The sequence below is a fragment of the Panthera leo genome, chromosome C1 (assembly GCF_018350215.1).
Source record: "Panthera leo isolate Ple1 chromosome C1, P.leo_Ple1_pat1.1, whole genome shotgun sequence".
NCBI lineage: Eukaryota > Metazoa > Chordata > Mammalia > Carnivora > Felidae > Panthera > Panthera leo.
The window spans coordinates 42,108,063-42,124,714 of record NC_056686.1 but is presented as its reverse complement, the minus strand read 5'-3'; the positions used below and the strand labels follow the sequence as shown (position 1 = coordinate 42,124,714).

Here is a 16,652-nt window from a genome sequence, read left to right as displayed (position 1 = left end):
ACAGGAGGTGGCTGCGTCTACACTGTGCAGCCTGTGTTCAGTCTGTTAACCATACATTCCCTCTCTTGTTTATTCACTCTTTCATCCAACTAAGAAATTAAATGATATTAAATGTGGCTGGGCCCCGTGTACTCTACACTCCCTCTCATTCTGTTCCTTGGGGCAGAGCTGCAGGAGAGGTAGAAGTCACCTGCTTCTGGGTCCCAGCCATCTTTCCAGGGCATCCTAGGTACACCTGCTCTGTGACAGGAAGACCAAGTCAGACTTCTCTTGCTCCCTAAGTTGGGTACGGGGCTCCTCTGAGCCTCCAGAGGCCTCAAGCTTCCCTCTGATTGCATGGAGTTATTACCGACCATTTCTCTGGGACTCATGTCTAAACTGTCTTTGGCCCACAGTAGACCAGGCACAGCAATATAAATGGGTGCAAAGCAAGGCCTGGGTGGGATTTCTGGGGAAAGCCCTCATGTATCCCACCGGGCTCCAAGGTCCCTTTGATCATCCCCACCCCCACCTTTCATGGAAAAGAGGCTCCAGAAAAGGATGATGTAGAGACATTTATTCGATGTTTATGGGGCTGGTCCACATGGGTCTAGATTTGGGACAGGGGCCTCCTCAGGGCTGCCTGGAATGTTGCTGACAGTCACTGTGGCCATGAAGCAGTGCTGGAGAAAGCACTTGGGGTCCATAGCCTGCTCCTCAATGCAGTCCAGCCGTGGGTTCAGGAAAGGGTGATTCTGCCCAAGAGCGCTCACTCCTGGCACTTCCATCAAATTGCCTGTATTCCCACCTTGGCAGTCAGGGGGCGCCTCCTCCTTGGGGTCTGGAAAACAGCAGGCTGAAGGTATGGGGTTTCCTCATGCAGACCTTCCTCCCCCACGGTCCCATACACCCTGGCTAACTTCCCTGAGTGCTTACCTGGGGTAGGACTGTGCTTATAGTCTTAAATTCATCATTTGCTTAACAAATATTTATTAACAACATACTACATCATTCACTAGGAGCTATCAGTGTTTTGTTTTTTTTTTAATTTTTTTTTTAACGTTTATTTATTTTTGAGACAGAGAGAGGCAGAGCATGAACAGGGGAGGGGCAGAGAAAGAGGGAGACACAGAATCCGAAGCAGGCTCCAGACTCTGGGCTGTCAGCACAGAGCCTGACGCGGGGCTCAAACTCACGGACCGTGAGATCATGACCTGAGCCGAAGTCGGACACTTAGCCAACTGAGCCACTCAGGCGCCCCGAGCTATCAGTGTTTCTAATGAAGTTAAAGTCTACTCGGGGAGGACAATAAACAATTGTTAGGAAAAATAAAGACTTGACCTTGACCATAAACCCATAAGATAGGTACTACTGAAAACTCATTTTATAGATGAAGATACAGGCTGACTACATAGCTAGCATGCAGAGAAGTGCTGGAAAATTTTAAAAGATACATTATTCTCTTCTTTAAGAATAGATTCATGACTCTCTTCAGCTACTGCTTTATTCTCTCCTCTTCTTATATATGAACTTGAAAGGAGGCTCGCTTGGCCTTAGTATTCCCTATTTCCCATTCATGACTTATTCTGCTGTAATTGACTTAGGTACTTCCCCCAACTTGCCTCAAAATGTTTTGTCACTAAATCCCATGGTCACTTACAAATCCTTATCTCCCTTGACTTATCAGGAGCATTTGACACAATTGAGCATTCCTGCTTTTTTGAATAAAAAGTGCATCAAGTGTTCAGGGGCACCTGGATGGCTCAGTTGGTATGGCAGGTGGCTTTTGATCTTGGGGTTGTGGGTTCGAGCCCCATGTTGGAGGTAGAGATTACTAAAAAAAAAAAAAAAAAAAAAAAGTGTATCAAGTATTCAAGCCAGAAATGTGAGTCCTGCAGATTCCACCAATCACCATCTTCCATATTCACCCATTTCTTTACATCTTCAAGGCCACCACCCTCGGTCAGGCTTTCATCTTCTTCCTCCTAGACCAGTGGAACAGCTTCCAGTTAGACCCCCTCCAATCTATCCTCTAGTTTGTGGCCAGAGAGAGCTTTCTAAAGTCAAGTGAGTCCACATACTGTTTTTTCTCAAAAGCCTTCAATGTCTTCCCATTACCTGCGTCCTGGGGTGGTATTCAAGGCTCTTCATATACTGGCCCAATCCCCCTTCTCTTTAGCTTCATTACTCTCACCCTTCCCTTAAGAATTCTACACTTTGGGTTACCAAGGTTTTCATTGTTCCCTAAACAGTTTCATTCCTTAACATCTCTGGTTTTTTGCTTATGCTATTTCTTCTGCTTGGGATGACATTTTATACCTTATCTGTCTAGAAAACACCTATGGTTTAAAAGACCCATCGATGGGGGATGTCCAGGAAGAATGATGCCTTCAAAACTAAGGGAAGAGTGAGTTTCAAGAAGGAGGTTGTATTGGACATTGGAGTTGGCTACCTAACATACATCCCACCTCTTCCCACCTGTTAATAGCAATTATATTTGGGTGGTATTGGCCCCATCCCAGCTCCAGTTGTGGGGCCTGGGTGGTCTGAGCCAATCGGGTAATCCCATTCCTTTGCCACATAAATTGGCAATGGGTGCATAGCATTTCCCTGGGCACAGTGATTGGTTTAGGGTTGGACACATGACCTTAATGGTCCAGTAAGAGTAGAGCTCACACCTTCCCCCTTGAAAGAAGGGATAGTTCCCTCTTTCTTCTCCTGGCTAGAAGGAAACAAAAAGCTAGTGGCCCCAGGGACTGCTGGTAGTCAACTTACTACCATAAGAAAAGCCAGCCTGAGGAGTAAGCCAACACAAAATAGAGGGTAGAGCCGAGAGAATCTTAGAGGATGGAGACACAAGCCTAAGGACATAGTGAACTTCTATTCAAACCATCCAGAAAGCCCACCTGACTTTTGGACTTCTCACCCACAGAGCCAATAGATTTCCTTTGTTTTCTTTTGACCTTTCTATTTTTTAACTAATTTAAGACTCATAAGAAGTTACAAAAATAGTAGAGAGTTGCAGTTTACCCTTCACCTAGCTTTCCCCAATGGTAAAATCTTAAATAACCACAGAATAACTTCAAAACTAGGAGACTGACATGGATACAATATGATGAACTAAACTACAAATCCTGTTCAATTTTCACCAGTTTTTATATGTACTTTTTTTTTTTTTTTTGGTGTATGGTACTATCAAAGTTTATCACATACATAGTTATATAATCACTGCCACAGTCAGGATAAAGAACTGTTTAATTACCACAGAAAAAACTTCTTCATGGTATCTCTTTATAGTCAGACCTTCCTCCTAAACCTAACTCCTGGTAACCACCAACCTTTTCTCCATTACTATAATTTTGTCATTCCAGAAGTGTTATATAAATAGAAGTATATAGTATACCACCTTTTGAGATTGGCTTTTTTTATTCGACATAATATCCTTGAGATCCATTTAATTGTTGTGCATATCAATAGTGCATTCCTTTTTATGGCTGCATATGTGCCATTGTATAGTTGTACCATCTGCTCATTGAAGGACATCTGGGTTGTGTCTAGTTTTCATCAATTACAAATAAAGCTGCTATGAACATTCATGTATAGGCTTTGTGCAGACATACATTTTCATTTCTCTAGGATAAACACCTAGGAGTGTGATTGCTGATTTGTATGGTATAGTGGGCTGAATGGTGGCCCCCAAAGATATCAGGTCCTAATCTCTGGAACCTGTGAATGTTACCTTATATGGTAAAGTTTTGCAGATGTGATTGAATTAACGGTTTTGAGATGAGGATATTATCCTGAATTATCTGGGTGGGCCCTAAATGCCAACACAACTGCCTTTATAAGAGAAAGGCAGAGGAAGATGGACACATGCAGAGTGATGTGAAGACACATGTAGAGTGTGTGATTGGAGTGATACAGCTACAAGCAAAGGAATGCTGGCAGTCACCAGAAACTGGACAAGGCAGGGAATAGATTCTCCCCTGGAGCCTTTGATTTCAATCCAGTGAAACTGATTTGGAATGTGAGATAATTAATACATTTCTGTTATGCTAAGCCACCAAGTTTGCGGTCATTTGTTTCAGGGGCTGTAGGAAACTAATACATATAGTAAGTGTATGTTTAACTTTATGAAAACACCAAGCTGATGGATGATGAGAATGGCTGATTAATGATCTCCCACCAACACCTTTTAGAGGGAAAATTGAACTCTTGTCTCTCATTTCCCCCCCTTTTTTTTGTCTCTTACTAAACGTACCTAGGTTGTAATATCACCTCTACACTTACCTCATTCACCTCATCTGCAAAATAGGGTTGATAATAACCACTTGGCAGAGTAGTTGAGCTGGTTAAATGGGATAAGGTGTTTAAAGCATAGCACCTAGCACAACAGTAGGAACTCAGTCACCCTTCTGATCAAGCTAGTTCCTCACAAAGTACCAGAGTAAGAAAGTTACAGTCTTTGTTGCATCCTGAGTTTGGGTGATGGGATTGGTGTGGGTGTGATGGGATAGTACAGAATGCCTGAGCAGCAGAAAGAACCTATTTTCAGAAACTCAGGTCCATTCCCACTGTGCTCTTACTAAGGTTCTCACTCCCTACACTGCTGTGTCCCCATAGTCAGATATCATGGCCCCAAGATACAGTGCAATAATCGTAGTCTTTAGAGTCTGGGAGATTGGGCTTGATACCTCAGCAACACAAGCTCACTAGCTGTGTGGACTTGGCTAATTCACTTCCCTTGGCTAAGCCTTGGTTCCTTCTGCTGTAAAATGGGGCTGATGATCTCTCCACATGTCCTACCAGAGAGGGAGACAGAAGTGAAAAGTCTTTCTTTGTGAAGGGTAAAGCTCTGATGAATGTAAGATAGTGGACTTATAAACTGTCTCAGATGCAGATGGGGTGTCTGGGTGGCTCAGCTGGTTAAGCATCTGACTTCAGTTCACGTCATGATCTCACGTTTCATGGGTTCAAGCCCCGTGTTGGGCTCTGTCCTGACAGCTCAAAGCCTGGAGCCTACTTTGGATTCTGTGTTTCCCTCTCTCTCTGCCCTTCTTCCACTCATGTTCTGTCTCTCTCTCAAAAATAAATAAACATTAAATTTTTTTTTAAACTGTCTCAGATGCTGGAGAAATGAGAAGCTCCTGGTTAAACACTGTGTATTCAGAGGAAGGAGAGCATAGCACTTAATGAAGAAGGGGAGGAGCTAAGAGCTGAGTTTGGGCAAAATGCAGAGAGAGCTGAAAGCTATCACTTAATAAAAGGTCAGGAAATGCATTTTCCATCTTAAAAATAAGCAAGGGGCGCATGGCTGTCTCACTCTGTTAGAGCATGTGATCCTTGATCTCAGGGTTGTGAGTTCAAGCCCCACATTGGGTATAGAGATTACTCAAAAATAAAATCTTAAAAAAAGAAGAAGAAGAAGAAGCAAAAAGCAAGAACACAACTGCCTCAAACCCTAGGGACTGAATAATCTACCTGGTGGCTGAGCAGTGAAAAGTAGGAGGGTGGTTTTCATTCACACGGCCAAAGAATGAACTATATCTCCTTTGAGTCAGAAAGGTTTGGGGGATAAAACAAGGAGAGGTAAGAGAAGCAGGTCACAAGCAGGAACACCTCACACACCTGGCCTGGCAACACAGAAAGAGTAGGACTTGGGAGGCAGAAAGACACATGTATTTGAATTCCAGTTCTACAGTTTACAAGCTGTAAATCCTTGGGCCAGTCATCTAACCTCTCTAATACCTGGTGTTCACATCTGTAAAAGGGGTGACAATCATGAACCCATTTGGGAAAATTAGATGAGAGAGTGCACATAAAGTTTCAGTGTCTGGCACATGGTGAGGACTTCCCTTTGATGGCACAGGGATAAGGAGAGGAAGGAGGGTGGAGGTTGAGTTGGTTCTGTCACTCACTCACTAGGTGACGCTGGGCCTCAGTCTGTAAAATCCTCATCTGTAAAATGGATAGCAATGAGATCTGTGCTCTGCCCAGTTATTTGAAGAGCAAATGAGATAGTGTATTTAGAGCTAGTTCATTCCTTTTAACTGTGATATCATATTTCATTATTCCTCTACTGATGGACATTTAGTTTATTTTTAATTATAACAAGTTATCATGGATCTATCTTTACAAGCCTCTCCTCGTGCAACTATTTCTCTAAGGCAGATAATTACAGTGGAATTATGGAGTATAGGATGTGTGTGTATATATATTTTTTTTTAATTATTTTTTTTTAGTTTCAATAGATATTGCCAAGTTGCTCCACAAAGTGGTTGTCCAAGTTATTCTCTTACCAGTAGCATATGACAGGATCAATTCCTCACACCTGAACTTCTCACTATTAATATGATCCATTTTTGGACTTTTGCCAGTGTAATTGATTTTTTTAAGTTTATTTATTTATTTTTTTAGTAATCTCTACCCCCAATGTGGGGCTTGAACTCACAACCCCGAGATCAAGAGTCACATGCTCTTCTGACTGAGCCAACCAGGGGCCCCGCCAATGTAATTGTTTTTAAAAGTTACATCATGGGGCGCCTGGGTGGCTTGGTCGGTTACGCGTCTGACTTCAGCTCAGGTCATGATCTCATGGTCCGTGAGTTCGAGCCCCGCGTCGGGCTCTGTGCTGACAGCTCAGAGCCTGGAGCCTGTTTCAGATTCTGTGTCTCCCTCTCTCTGACCCTCCCCCGTTTATGCTCTGTCTCTCTCTGTCTCAAAAATAAATAAACGTTAAAAAAAAAAATTTAAATAAAAAAAAATAAATAAAAGTTACATCATTCTTAAACTGCACTCTTCTGATTATTAGTAAGGCTGAGCATCTTTTCATGTGTATTGAGCATTTGAATTTCTTTTTTTGTAGATTATGTTTTTCTCATTTGTTTAAAGATGTGCCTGTATATTCTGGATATCAACCTCACCTCTACTTTATATATAGTTGATTCTCATAATTCACAGTAGTTATACTCTTTTCTTAACATTTATTTTTTTAAATTTGTTTCTTTATTTTGAGAGAGACTGAGAGCACAAGCAGAGGAGGGGCAGAGAGAGAGAGAGAGAGAGAGACAGAGAGAGAGTGAGAGAGAGAGAATCCCAAGCAGGCTCTGTACTGTCAGTGCTGATCCTGATGTGGGGCTTGGTGCCACAACCACGAGATCATGACCTGAGCCAAAATCAAGAGTCAGACACTCAACTGACTGAGCCACCCAGGCACCCCGCAGTAGTTATATTCTATAAAGTCATCACAAACACTGAATTAATGAATACTGAATCATTGCTCCTGGGGAAATGCTAGGTTAGGTTCCTGTGAGCCTCTGGTCACAACAGTTTTGTCATCTGACCAATACATGAATTTACTTTGTGTGTGTTTCTGTTTGAAGACACATTATTTAATATACATTGTTGATTCATTAACATTGAACTCATGACCAACAGCATTATAACTCCTGCCAAAACAAAGTTTAAAACACATGTGTTTTCTCCACAGGGCACAGCAGCCTTCTTATGCTTAGGAACAGTAGACAATAATACTTCGGCACTATATTTGGGGGCCATTTTAAACAGTGAAATTAACAAAAATCACAAAAATGCAAAAAACATGGCACTAAATATATACTTGTTTACAGTATGAGAGCTGAAAACAAGAAGGCAGAGTGTAGCCTTGTTTAACCTCAGCTGGGTATGTGCGTGATGGGCAACTCAAACTTTTTGCTGCTCTGCACATGTCCACATCCACAAATGACCTCAAAAACACTGTAAGTATTGATTTTGAGGTTACAGATAAATTTTAGCAAGTACACAATTTCACAAATATCAAATCTGTGAATAATGAGGATTGTCTATATGTGTGTATTTATTTTTATGTTTCTAATAACTTTGCAGTCCACCACTTGTTTTGTAATGTTATTTATAATGTCTTTTGTCTTTTTAAAAACAATTTTTTTAAGTTCATTTATTTATTTTGAGAGAGACAGAGAGAGCATGAGCAGGGGAGGGGCAGAGAGAGAGGGGAAGAGACAGAATCCCAAGCAGGCTGCACGCTGCCAGTGCAGAGCCTGACATAGGGCTTGAACTCACAAAACTGTGAGATCATGACCTGAGCCAAAACCGAGAGTTGGACGCTTAACTGACTGAGACACTCAGGCACCCCACTTTTATCTTATTTTTATTTCATATCTATTTGGATTTGATGAAGGCAAATTTGCCAATTTTTCCCTTATTTAAGAAAATTTTTTTAAGTGTTTAATTCAAATTCCTACATTTTAATCAGTCTGTTTCTGGACTCTTTTTTAATCTAGGGTTTTTCAACATTGGCACTATTTAATTTTGGGTTGCATAACTCTTTGTTGTGGAGTGTTGTCCTCTGTATTGTAGGATGTTTAACAGCATCCCTGGTCTCTATCAAGAGATACCTTCCCCAGTTGGAACAACCAAAAATGTCTCCAGACATTGCCAAATGTCCCTGGGGGGCAAATGTACAAATTAGCACTGCATTGCTAATTCTGTCTGTCAATTGCTGTGCCAATATCAAGCAGACAATATATCTTCTTAAAATGTCTGTTATCTGATAGGGTAAGTCCCTCGTCTCTTTCTTTTCCCTTTTTTTTTTTTTTAATTTTTTACTGTTTATTTATTTTTAAGAGAGAGAGAGACAGAGTGTGAGCAGGGAAGGGGCACAGCGAGAGGGAGACACAGAATCTAAAGCAGGCTCCAGACTCCAAGCTGTTAGCACAGAGCCTAATGTGGGGCTTGAACTCACGAACCATAAGATCATGACCTGAACCAAAACCAAGAGTCGGATGCTCAACTGAATGAGCCACCCAGGTGCCCCTCTTCTTTCTTTTCCAAAATTGTTTTGTTTAGTCTCTCCCTTTACTCTTCTACATTAATTTTAGAACTAATTTGACAAATTCCATGAAACACTTTGTTGGGATTTTTATTTATAGATTAATTTTTTAAGATCTGATATGTCTATGATATTGAGCCTTCCTATCTACATACATGCTATATCTCATGAGATAGTTTCTTTCATGCCTTTCATTAACTTCTCTGATTTTTCTCTGGAAAAGTTGAAGCCTGGGCTGTCTCTGGTCTCCCTGAGCTGTCTGGATCTAGGCTCAGGGCTTTCTTCCTATTTCCTGCCACTGCCTCCCATATTCCTGACTACAAGGGGAGCCAGAAGAATCCTTCCACCCTCATCCCTTCTGCTTTTCATTGCTCAGCAGCAGCAGGATTATTCACTGTCATCAGGATCGGAGAAGGGTTCTTGTGCTGTTGTTTGTTGCACAAGTTTTTAAGTTGGAAAATTAATCTTTTACAACTGAAAAAACCCTCTATCTTCTTCTGAAAGTTAGCTACTCCGCACCTTTCTACGTCCCTGATAATTGCCGCCCTTGCTTTTGCTTAGCTTAAATTCCTCAGGTCCTGCCTGGCCTTATTTCCTATGGGGCCCCGTGATAAATGAACCAGTCACTGCATAGCTCTTACTCAGAACTGCCCACACACTTTTACCCATTATTTACTCTAACCTGGAATGCCTTTCCTCCTTTTACCCAACCAACAACTTTGCTAACTCAGCACTCATTCAAATCTACTCTCGTTTGGGTGGGCAGAAGAGCATGATTCAAGGTAGAAAAACATGAGCTGAATTTCAGCCTTACCTTTTAAAAAATTTTTTTTAATTTATTTTTTTAGAGTAGGCTGTCCACCTAACGTGGGGCTTGACCTCAGGACCCCAGTATCAAAAGTCACATGCTCTACCAACTGAGCCAGCCAGGCATCCACTCACCCTTACCATTTATTGGCTGTGACACTTTGAGTTAAGTCATCTAATCTGTCTTAGCCTCGATTCTCTCATCTCTCATCTGTAAAGTGGAGATAATAATACTCATTTTGAGTGTTGTTTGCCAAACTATACAGAAAGATCATTTGCCAGTAGGGACTTGTATCTTTCATAGTACCTTGCAGAGGTCGTAAAAATGTGTGCAATAAAGACTTATGAAAAAGCAATACTGTTTTTTGGGCAGGGGGCCTTTGAGGTTCTAGATGGCCTGTGCTAATGAAGGAAGGGGTAGTCCAAAAATTCAGATTATCGAAAAATAACTATTTAATTTCTGAACAAACTCAGTTTTTCTTATTAATTCTATTTTGGGACAATATTAAAATCAGTTTTCACTTTCTAAGGCTAGAATGAAAACATTATCTTAGCAAATCCACAAGATGGATTAATCTTTGTGTGACAAATAGAATCCTGACTATATCAAATTATTTTGATAAACATTGAGCACATGAAGAGCTTCAGATGAAAATGTTCAGATCATGACCCTCTTAAAAAATGTGTTGCTGCTTCAGGATATTCTAGGAACACTCGTGAAGCAAATATTTCGTACGTCACTTCTAAATATCTCCCCTCTATAAAGGTGCTAGCCTGTTCAATACACGGAAATCCTGAGGCCTATTTCTTACCTGTAGGCTGTAAGCTTAAGCCTGGGTCCAACTTCGTGTGGGGCTTTGAGCTGATGAACAGGTAACAGAGCACACAGGCAGTGACAATGAAGGCCAGGAGAACCACTGCTGCTATGGACAGGCCCACAAGGGCTCCAATACTGGGGAGAGAAGACAGGAGGGAGCTGAGTGTCGGGAAGGGACTTGGGAGGCAGCCTGTTAGATGCGAAGTATTGTAGATATTATAGGAATCAACTGGCTTCAGCTTTTGTTCTGTCTCTACTTGTCTTAGACTTTCTGCACCTAAGCATGAGAAAGAGCATTAGCTATACGCCAAGTACTCACCATACATGTAACATGACATGCTTCAGTGCAACCACGTAGTTGGGACTCAGTATGTATTCCCCTTCTTCTGTTCGCCTTCCCTCCCTACTTTCTTCAACCTGCTTCCACCCCAGGGAGCTGGAGATGGTCTTAAAGAGCCCTCCCCACGATGCTGTTTCTTAAAAAATCAAGACAAAGAGTAAGCCTTAGTTAAAAATCAGCGGTCCTTCCAGACTCAAAGTAATTTCTGACCCACCCTCCAGTGGGTCATTGCACTGGTGTGGATTCCACATCTAGAATATCTCCTCACTGCTGTTCCTTCACCTCACCATGGCTAAATAAATTATTTAGTCAATTATTACTTTTAAGTTTATTTATTTATTTTGGGGGAGGGGAGGAGGGGCAGAGAGAGGGAGAGAGAGAGAATCCCAAGCAGGCTCTGCTCTTGAGATGCGGGGCTCGAACCCACAAGCCATGAGATCATGACCCGACGTGAAACCAAGAGTTGGACACTTAATAGACTGAGCCACCCCGGTGCCCCTGGCTAAATAAATTATTGAACACCCTGCAGTGGAATCATATAGAGCCATTAAAAACATATTTTCAAATATTATTTAAGGTCAAGAATAAATTCTGATGGGAAAATGTTAAGTGAAAAGACTAGGACACACTGCTAAACATATAGCATAATGCCAACTTAAATAAACATAAACATTTACATAATTATACATCTGTAAGGTCGGGTAGAAATACATCAAATTGCTAACAGGCTCTCTCTGGGTGTAGCGCAGGCTGTGGATGTCCTGTCTATGTCCCATTTGGTCTTATAATTATAGAATATTCTGGCCAGAGTTTCAAATGCCAGCATCTGCATCCTTTTGCCTGAAAGCTTTCTTGGGCCAGAACAGTCTTCGTCTGTACATCAAGCAGGTCATAAGTACAGGAAAATTAATGCCTCCCTTCTCCCATCAGCACACAACCAGTGACTGACAGAAATTGGTATATAAATACCCTGGTATACAGATTCCCTGGCATATATTCCCTATATACCCTGGTATATAAACTGGTATATAATTCCTGGTCCTCAGGTGGGATGACTCTGAGGTATAATTTCTGCAATGGCTGGCAGAGTTCAGCAGGTTGAAGCTCCTGTGACCCTCAGTGGTGACACACCATTGTTTGCTTCTACCCTTCCCCGCCTCTCTCCCCCACCGTCTACCGATATTTTCTAGGATGCCTCTCCATATAAACTACTTGACCTCAAATTCTTGTATCTGAGTCTTTGGGGGCAATCCAAGCTAAGACACCTGATCTCCCATGATTTCTTTCCTTTTTTGTTTCTCTTGTCCCTTCCACATTTTCCACAGTGAACATGCAGTACCTTTTGGTTCTCATAAGTACTTTAATTAAACATTATTTCCTCTTTTGAGATATGCTCACTGTTTATAAGGAAGGCTTGTGCTCCAGTTGGGACCCTATACTTTCCATGGGACATCTGTGGCCACCTCTAAAAGTAGGGTCCTGGGGCGCCTGGGTGGTTCAGTCGGTTGAGTGTCCGACTTCGGCTCAGGTCATGATCTCGCGGTCTGTGAGTTCAGGCCCCGCGTCGGGCTCTGTGCTGACAGCTCAGAGCCTGGAGCCTGCTTCAGATTCTGTGTCTCCCTCTCTCTCTGCCCCTCCTCTGCTCATGCTCTGTCTCTCTCTGTCAAAAATAAATAAACATTAAAAATATTTTATAAATAAATAAATAAATAAATAAATAAATAAAAGTAGGGCCCTTTGAAGAATGGGTGAGAGAGCTGGGGGAATACATCCTAGATTAGCAGTCAGTTAGGGAGCGGGCACTGTCCCTGATGGGCTGTCTGGGAACAGAGGAACCTGCCCCCAAGGATAGAGTCAGGAATGCCAGGGGAAGCTCTAAGGGGGAAATCTGTGCTTGGTGTAAGATGAACTTCAAATGATTAGCATTGTCCCCAGGTGAATGCACTGCCTCAAGAGGTGGTAAGCTCTCTATTATTGCACAGGTTTGTGAAGAACACCTGGATAAGCACACTTTTCAATGAAGTTGGAGTTTCCTGCCCTGGGTGGGAAGCTGAAGAGCTGCTAGCCTTGCAGGATTTCACAGATCTACAAGTCTGAAAGATCACACTGTGTCCTCTAGGAAAGAATTGGAGGGGTAGTCTAACATTTGGTAGGGTTTTTGAGTCAGGCAGTTCTAAGTTCACATCTGGGTTCTGTCACATGTAAACTGCAAAGTCCTGCATCTCTTGACCTTCGTTTTCTTTATTTGTAAAGGTTCCTTTCTCACCAGGTGTCCATAAAGATTAAATGAGGTGGTGTATATCCAGTGCCTGACACCCAGTTCTGTCCTGCTGCAAGGCTGCTGCCTTTTGGCTCACATTCTGGTTAAAAAAAAAAAAAAAAAAAAAAAAAAAATGGAGCTACTGATAGAAGGTGTTTGGAAAGTGGACCAGACATGTGATAGCACCAGCTGCTTCTCCACAGGGAGTCTTCACTTCCTGAGACACACTTTTAAAGACAGCAATTCTCCTTAAGCACTATACAAGGAAACGGTTGTTTACCTGGAGATTTTTATGTTTTTGAGGGCCAACTTTCATGAAAAAGGCCAAATGGAGTCCAGAGCCGAACAAGGTCTCCACCCTGCTATGGTAGGGCTGTGTGGAGCACACCAGAGGGTTGTTTCAGGGGTTAGAGTACACTGATTACCTAGATGTCCTGGGGACCCTCAGTTCCTCTCCTCCACTTTGCAACTGTCTGTGATGTTTATGAACCACATTATGTCCAAGCCTAGGAAGAGTCAGCCCTGCACGCTAAACCTTTCAACTGCTCTTGAGGTCACAGAATTGGAGGGTCAGTGAGTATCTTTTCAAATGATCTGAGTAGAGCAGGTTATGAGAAAGCCAGGCTAGATTTAAACAGTTGTGCCACAGGACAGACCTGGTCGTGGGGCCAGACAGGCCTGAGTTTTCATCCCAGCTCTGCCACTTGCTCTCACTAGGGCATTCCCAGATAGGAACTCAGCTCCTTGCAAGTTTTCTCATCTGTAAACTGGAGAAAAGATGTGCCAGGGTTGTGAATGTGTGAATTCATCTAACTCTCGGTTGATCCTAGGTACTGTTCTTTAAACCTCAGTCTGCCAATACATTGCTAGATGGTCTTGGACAATTCACTTCGATACTCCAAGCTTCACTTTCCCTACCTATGAACCAGGGGAAGAAACCTCCTTTTACTGAACATCTGCAATATGTATTAGTCACTCCCACCTGCATTATTTTATTTCACTAAATCCTCACAAAAATTCAACGAGATAGGTATTCCTATTGCTATTTTGAAGATGAAAAAAGAGACTCAGAGGGGCGCCTGGCTGGCTCAGTCAGAGCCGTGTGTGACTTGGGGTCATGAGTTTGAGCCTCATGTTGGATGTAGAGATTATAAATAAATAAATAAATAAATAAATAAACAAACAAACAAACAAACTTAAAAAAAAATACCACTCAGAGGTAATTGCCCTAATTCACATAGCTATTAAGTGGCAGAGCCAAGGTTTGGACAGCCTTCTAACCATCCCCAAAGTTCTATACTGTCTCTATACCTCAAAGGGAGGTCAGCACTGCCATATTTCAGCACCCAGCTCAGTGCTAAGTACACTCAGTCTTCAGCAAATCCTCCATTGTTATACTCTAGGTGCATGACATATCTCTCTGAATGGACTATGAGCTCCTCGGGGGCAGGGAATAATTGATTTCTGTGTCACTATTGCCTAGCATTGCACCAGGCACAAAGCAAAGGCTATAAGGAATGAATGAATATATGGGGGAATAGAGAATAAATTAGTATAATTCTTCAGGTTACAGACAGCAGCCAAATGTGCAGGATCAGAAAACTTGGCCATCTGAAAATGGTTTCAGAATTATAGATTAATCGGTCTAGAAAAAGTGGTATCTGTAATTGTCAGTGGCATATGCCAAGTTGATTTCACCTCTATCTCATTTGGTCCAAGTCAGAAATTGGGGCAATCATTTATCATGCTCTTCATTTGAAAGATGCAAAGACAGAGGCTCAGAATGGGTTCTGCAGCAGACTGTCCTTTCCCACCCAGAGGGTATGCAGCCTCCGGTCACATACCTGCAGGAACAGAAAAAATCACTATCTACTGAGATGGCCCACGCCATTTTTGCTGATGTCTGTTTTCCAGAGCAGGCTCAGGATCACGTCCTATTTTCTGGGTGAGGCCTTTAGAGACAGAGAGACACTGAGACCCGTTGCCCTCTCAGCACCACACTTAGGCTCCAGGAATGTCAGTGCTGTCCTACCCATCCCCTCCCCTGAACAGGCAGGGAAACTAAGGTCCTGCGAGTGGGAATCCACCCAAATTATACTTCTATTAATATAGCCTGAGCTGGCTTCTGCTGTAGCATTGTGCCACTGATGAACTTGGAGGCATCTCTAATTCCTTGGTCTTCTGCCTTAGCTCGGGAGTGGAGTACATCCCCAGTACCCACTCCAGGGCCTGGCACAACTAAGTGCTCAGTAAGGGGTAGCTGAAAGAATAAGTAAATATGAGGGGGAAGAAAGTTGAACCTGGACTGGGCTGGGATTGACTAGGGATATAGTATGAGATGAGGAGTAGGATTGGGGCTGAGGTCTGGGTGTAGGGCTGGACCATGTTTGGAGTCAGGGTTGGGAAGAAGAGCTGAGGTGGGTTGCCTGGAGGATTCAGGGGGAGGTTGGGTCTGGTGATCAGTATTGCGGAGTGGGTAAAGTCAGGGATGATGTCGAGCTGATGTTAGGATGGGGACCCTGGTTTGCATTTGAATGAGGGTGGAGTTTGGGTTTCCAGTGATTGTGGGAGAAGAGAGTGTGGTGTCAGGAAGAGGGTTGGTATGTAATCTGGGGCTGGTTTGAGGGTGGTGGAGTATGACGTTGGGAGTAGGGATGGAGTTGGGGTGAGGTTCAAGCTTAGATCTGAATGGGGGAAGAGGTTACTGAGGAGTTGGGTTGGTGACGGGATGAGAGCAAAGGTCAGGATTGGGCCTGAGGGGCTAAAGGGCCGGTGGGGTCCATGCTGATGTTGGGGTGGGCATTTGGGTGAGGGCTCAGGGTTTAGCCCGCGCTGGGCCGAGGGTGCGGCGAAGGGGCTAGGGCTGGAGTGGGGTTCTAGCTGGGGTTAGGGCCACGGCCGGCCGGTACCTGAGCCACCACATGTAGCTGTGCTCGTAGGGAAAGAAGCTGTGCGGGTCGTCGCAGCAGTACTTGTGGTCGCGGAAGCCGCAGCAGAAGACGGCGGCCGCCTCGCCCCCCGGCCGCGGGCAGCTGAAGCCACGCACCACCTCCTGCTCGGCGCTCACGTAGCTCGTGCAGGCGCCGCTCATCGCGCCCCGCGCCGGGCCCGCTGCCACCTCGGGCCACCAGACGGCTGGGCGAGGGACGAACGGAGACAGCACCGAGCCTGAGAAAGACAGAGACTGAGGGAGAAAGAAACGGAGAGAAACAGCGAGACAGAGAGAGACGCGGCGAGAGGCGCGGAAACGCAGCGGTTAGAGCTCTAGACTCCCCGAGGACCCAGAGAGGCAGCCTGGTACGCGGACGGGCGCAACGGGAGGGGGCGTGGAGGAGGAAGAGGAGAGGGAGGAGGAGGGCGGAGGAGCGGTGGGAGTGGAGAGCGGCTGGAAGCGGGGCGGGACCCGGAGCCCGAGCGCTAGCGCGGGGCGGGGGTTAGGGGGGCCGGATGGGAGGGCGACCGGCGGAGCCGGGAGGTGGGAGCAGCTCGGGGGAGTCTCCTGGGCGCGGGTCTGTGCCCGCACTTCCCCTACCCGCCCTGCTGCGTTCCCAGGTTATGCACGGGGGTGCTGGGTGCTCAGACAACACAAGTCCAGGGTGGC

At 44.0% G+C, this 16,652-nt stretch overlaps 1 protein-coding gene across 3 annotated transcripts; it reads right to left on the bottom strand.

Annotated features, from left to right (window-relative positions):
- Positions 1-556: 556 nt before the first annotated feature.
- On the bottom strand, positions 557-16,342 carry SHISAL2A (shisa like 2A). Of its 3 annotated transcripts, none has more exons than XM_042951319.1 (3): positions 15,961-16,342; positions 10,447-10,586; positions 557-835 (listed from the first exon to the last, which is right to left on the bottom strand). In XM_042951319.1, the coding sequence occupies exons 1-3, from the start codon at positions 16,140-16,142 to the stop codon at positions 567-569; spliced, it is 591 nt and encodes a 196-aa protein (XP_042807253.1). In that variant the 5' UTR covers positions 16,143-16,342; the 3' UTR covers positions 557-566. The 3 variants fall into 3 exon arrangements, 2 of the variants coding, with proteins under 2 accessions (XP_042807253.1, XP_042807254.1); XM_042951320.1 differs by having other exon boundaries at positions 557-820; XR_006205893.1 differs by lacking the exons at positions 10,447-10,586; positions 15,961-16,342 and adding an exon at positions 2,098-2,185 and having other exon boundaries at positions 735-820.
- Positions 16,343-16,652: the final 310 nt, after the last annotated feature.

Bases quoted from the DNA above. Each gene is read 5' to 3' on its own strand.
- SHISAL2A (XM_042951319.1), bottom strand. From the start codon at position 16,142: ATGAGCGGCGCCTGCACGAGCTACGTGAGCGCCGAGCAGGAGGTGGTG. The intron at 10,587-15,960 runs GTACCGGCCGGC...TTCTCTCCCCAG, and splicing joins AGCTACATGTGGTGGCTCAG to TATTGGAGCCCTTGTGGGCC. The intron at 836-10,446 runs GTAAGAAATAGG...CCATACCTTCAG, and splicing joins CTTAAGCTTACAGCCTACAG to CCTGCTGTTTTCCAGACCCC.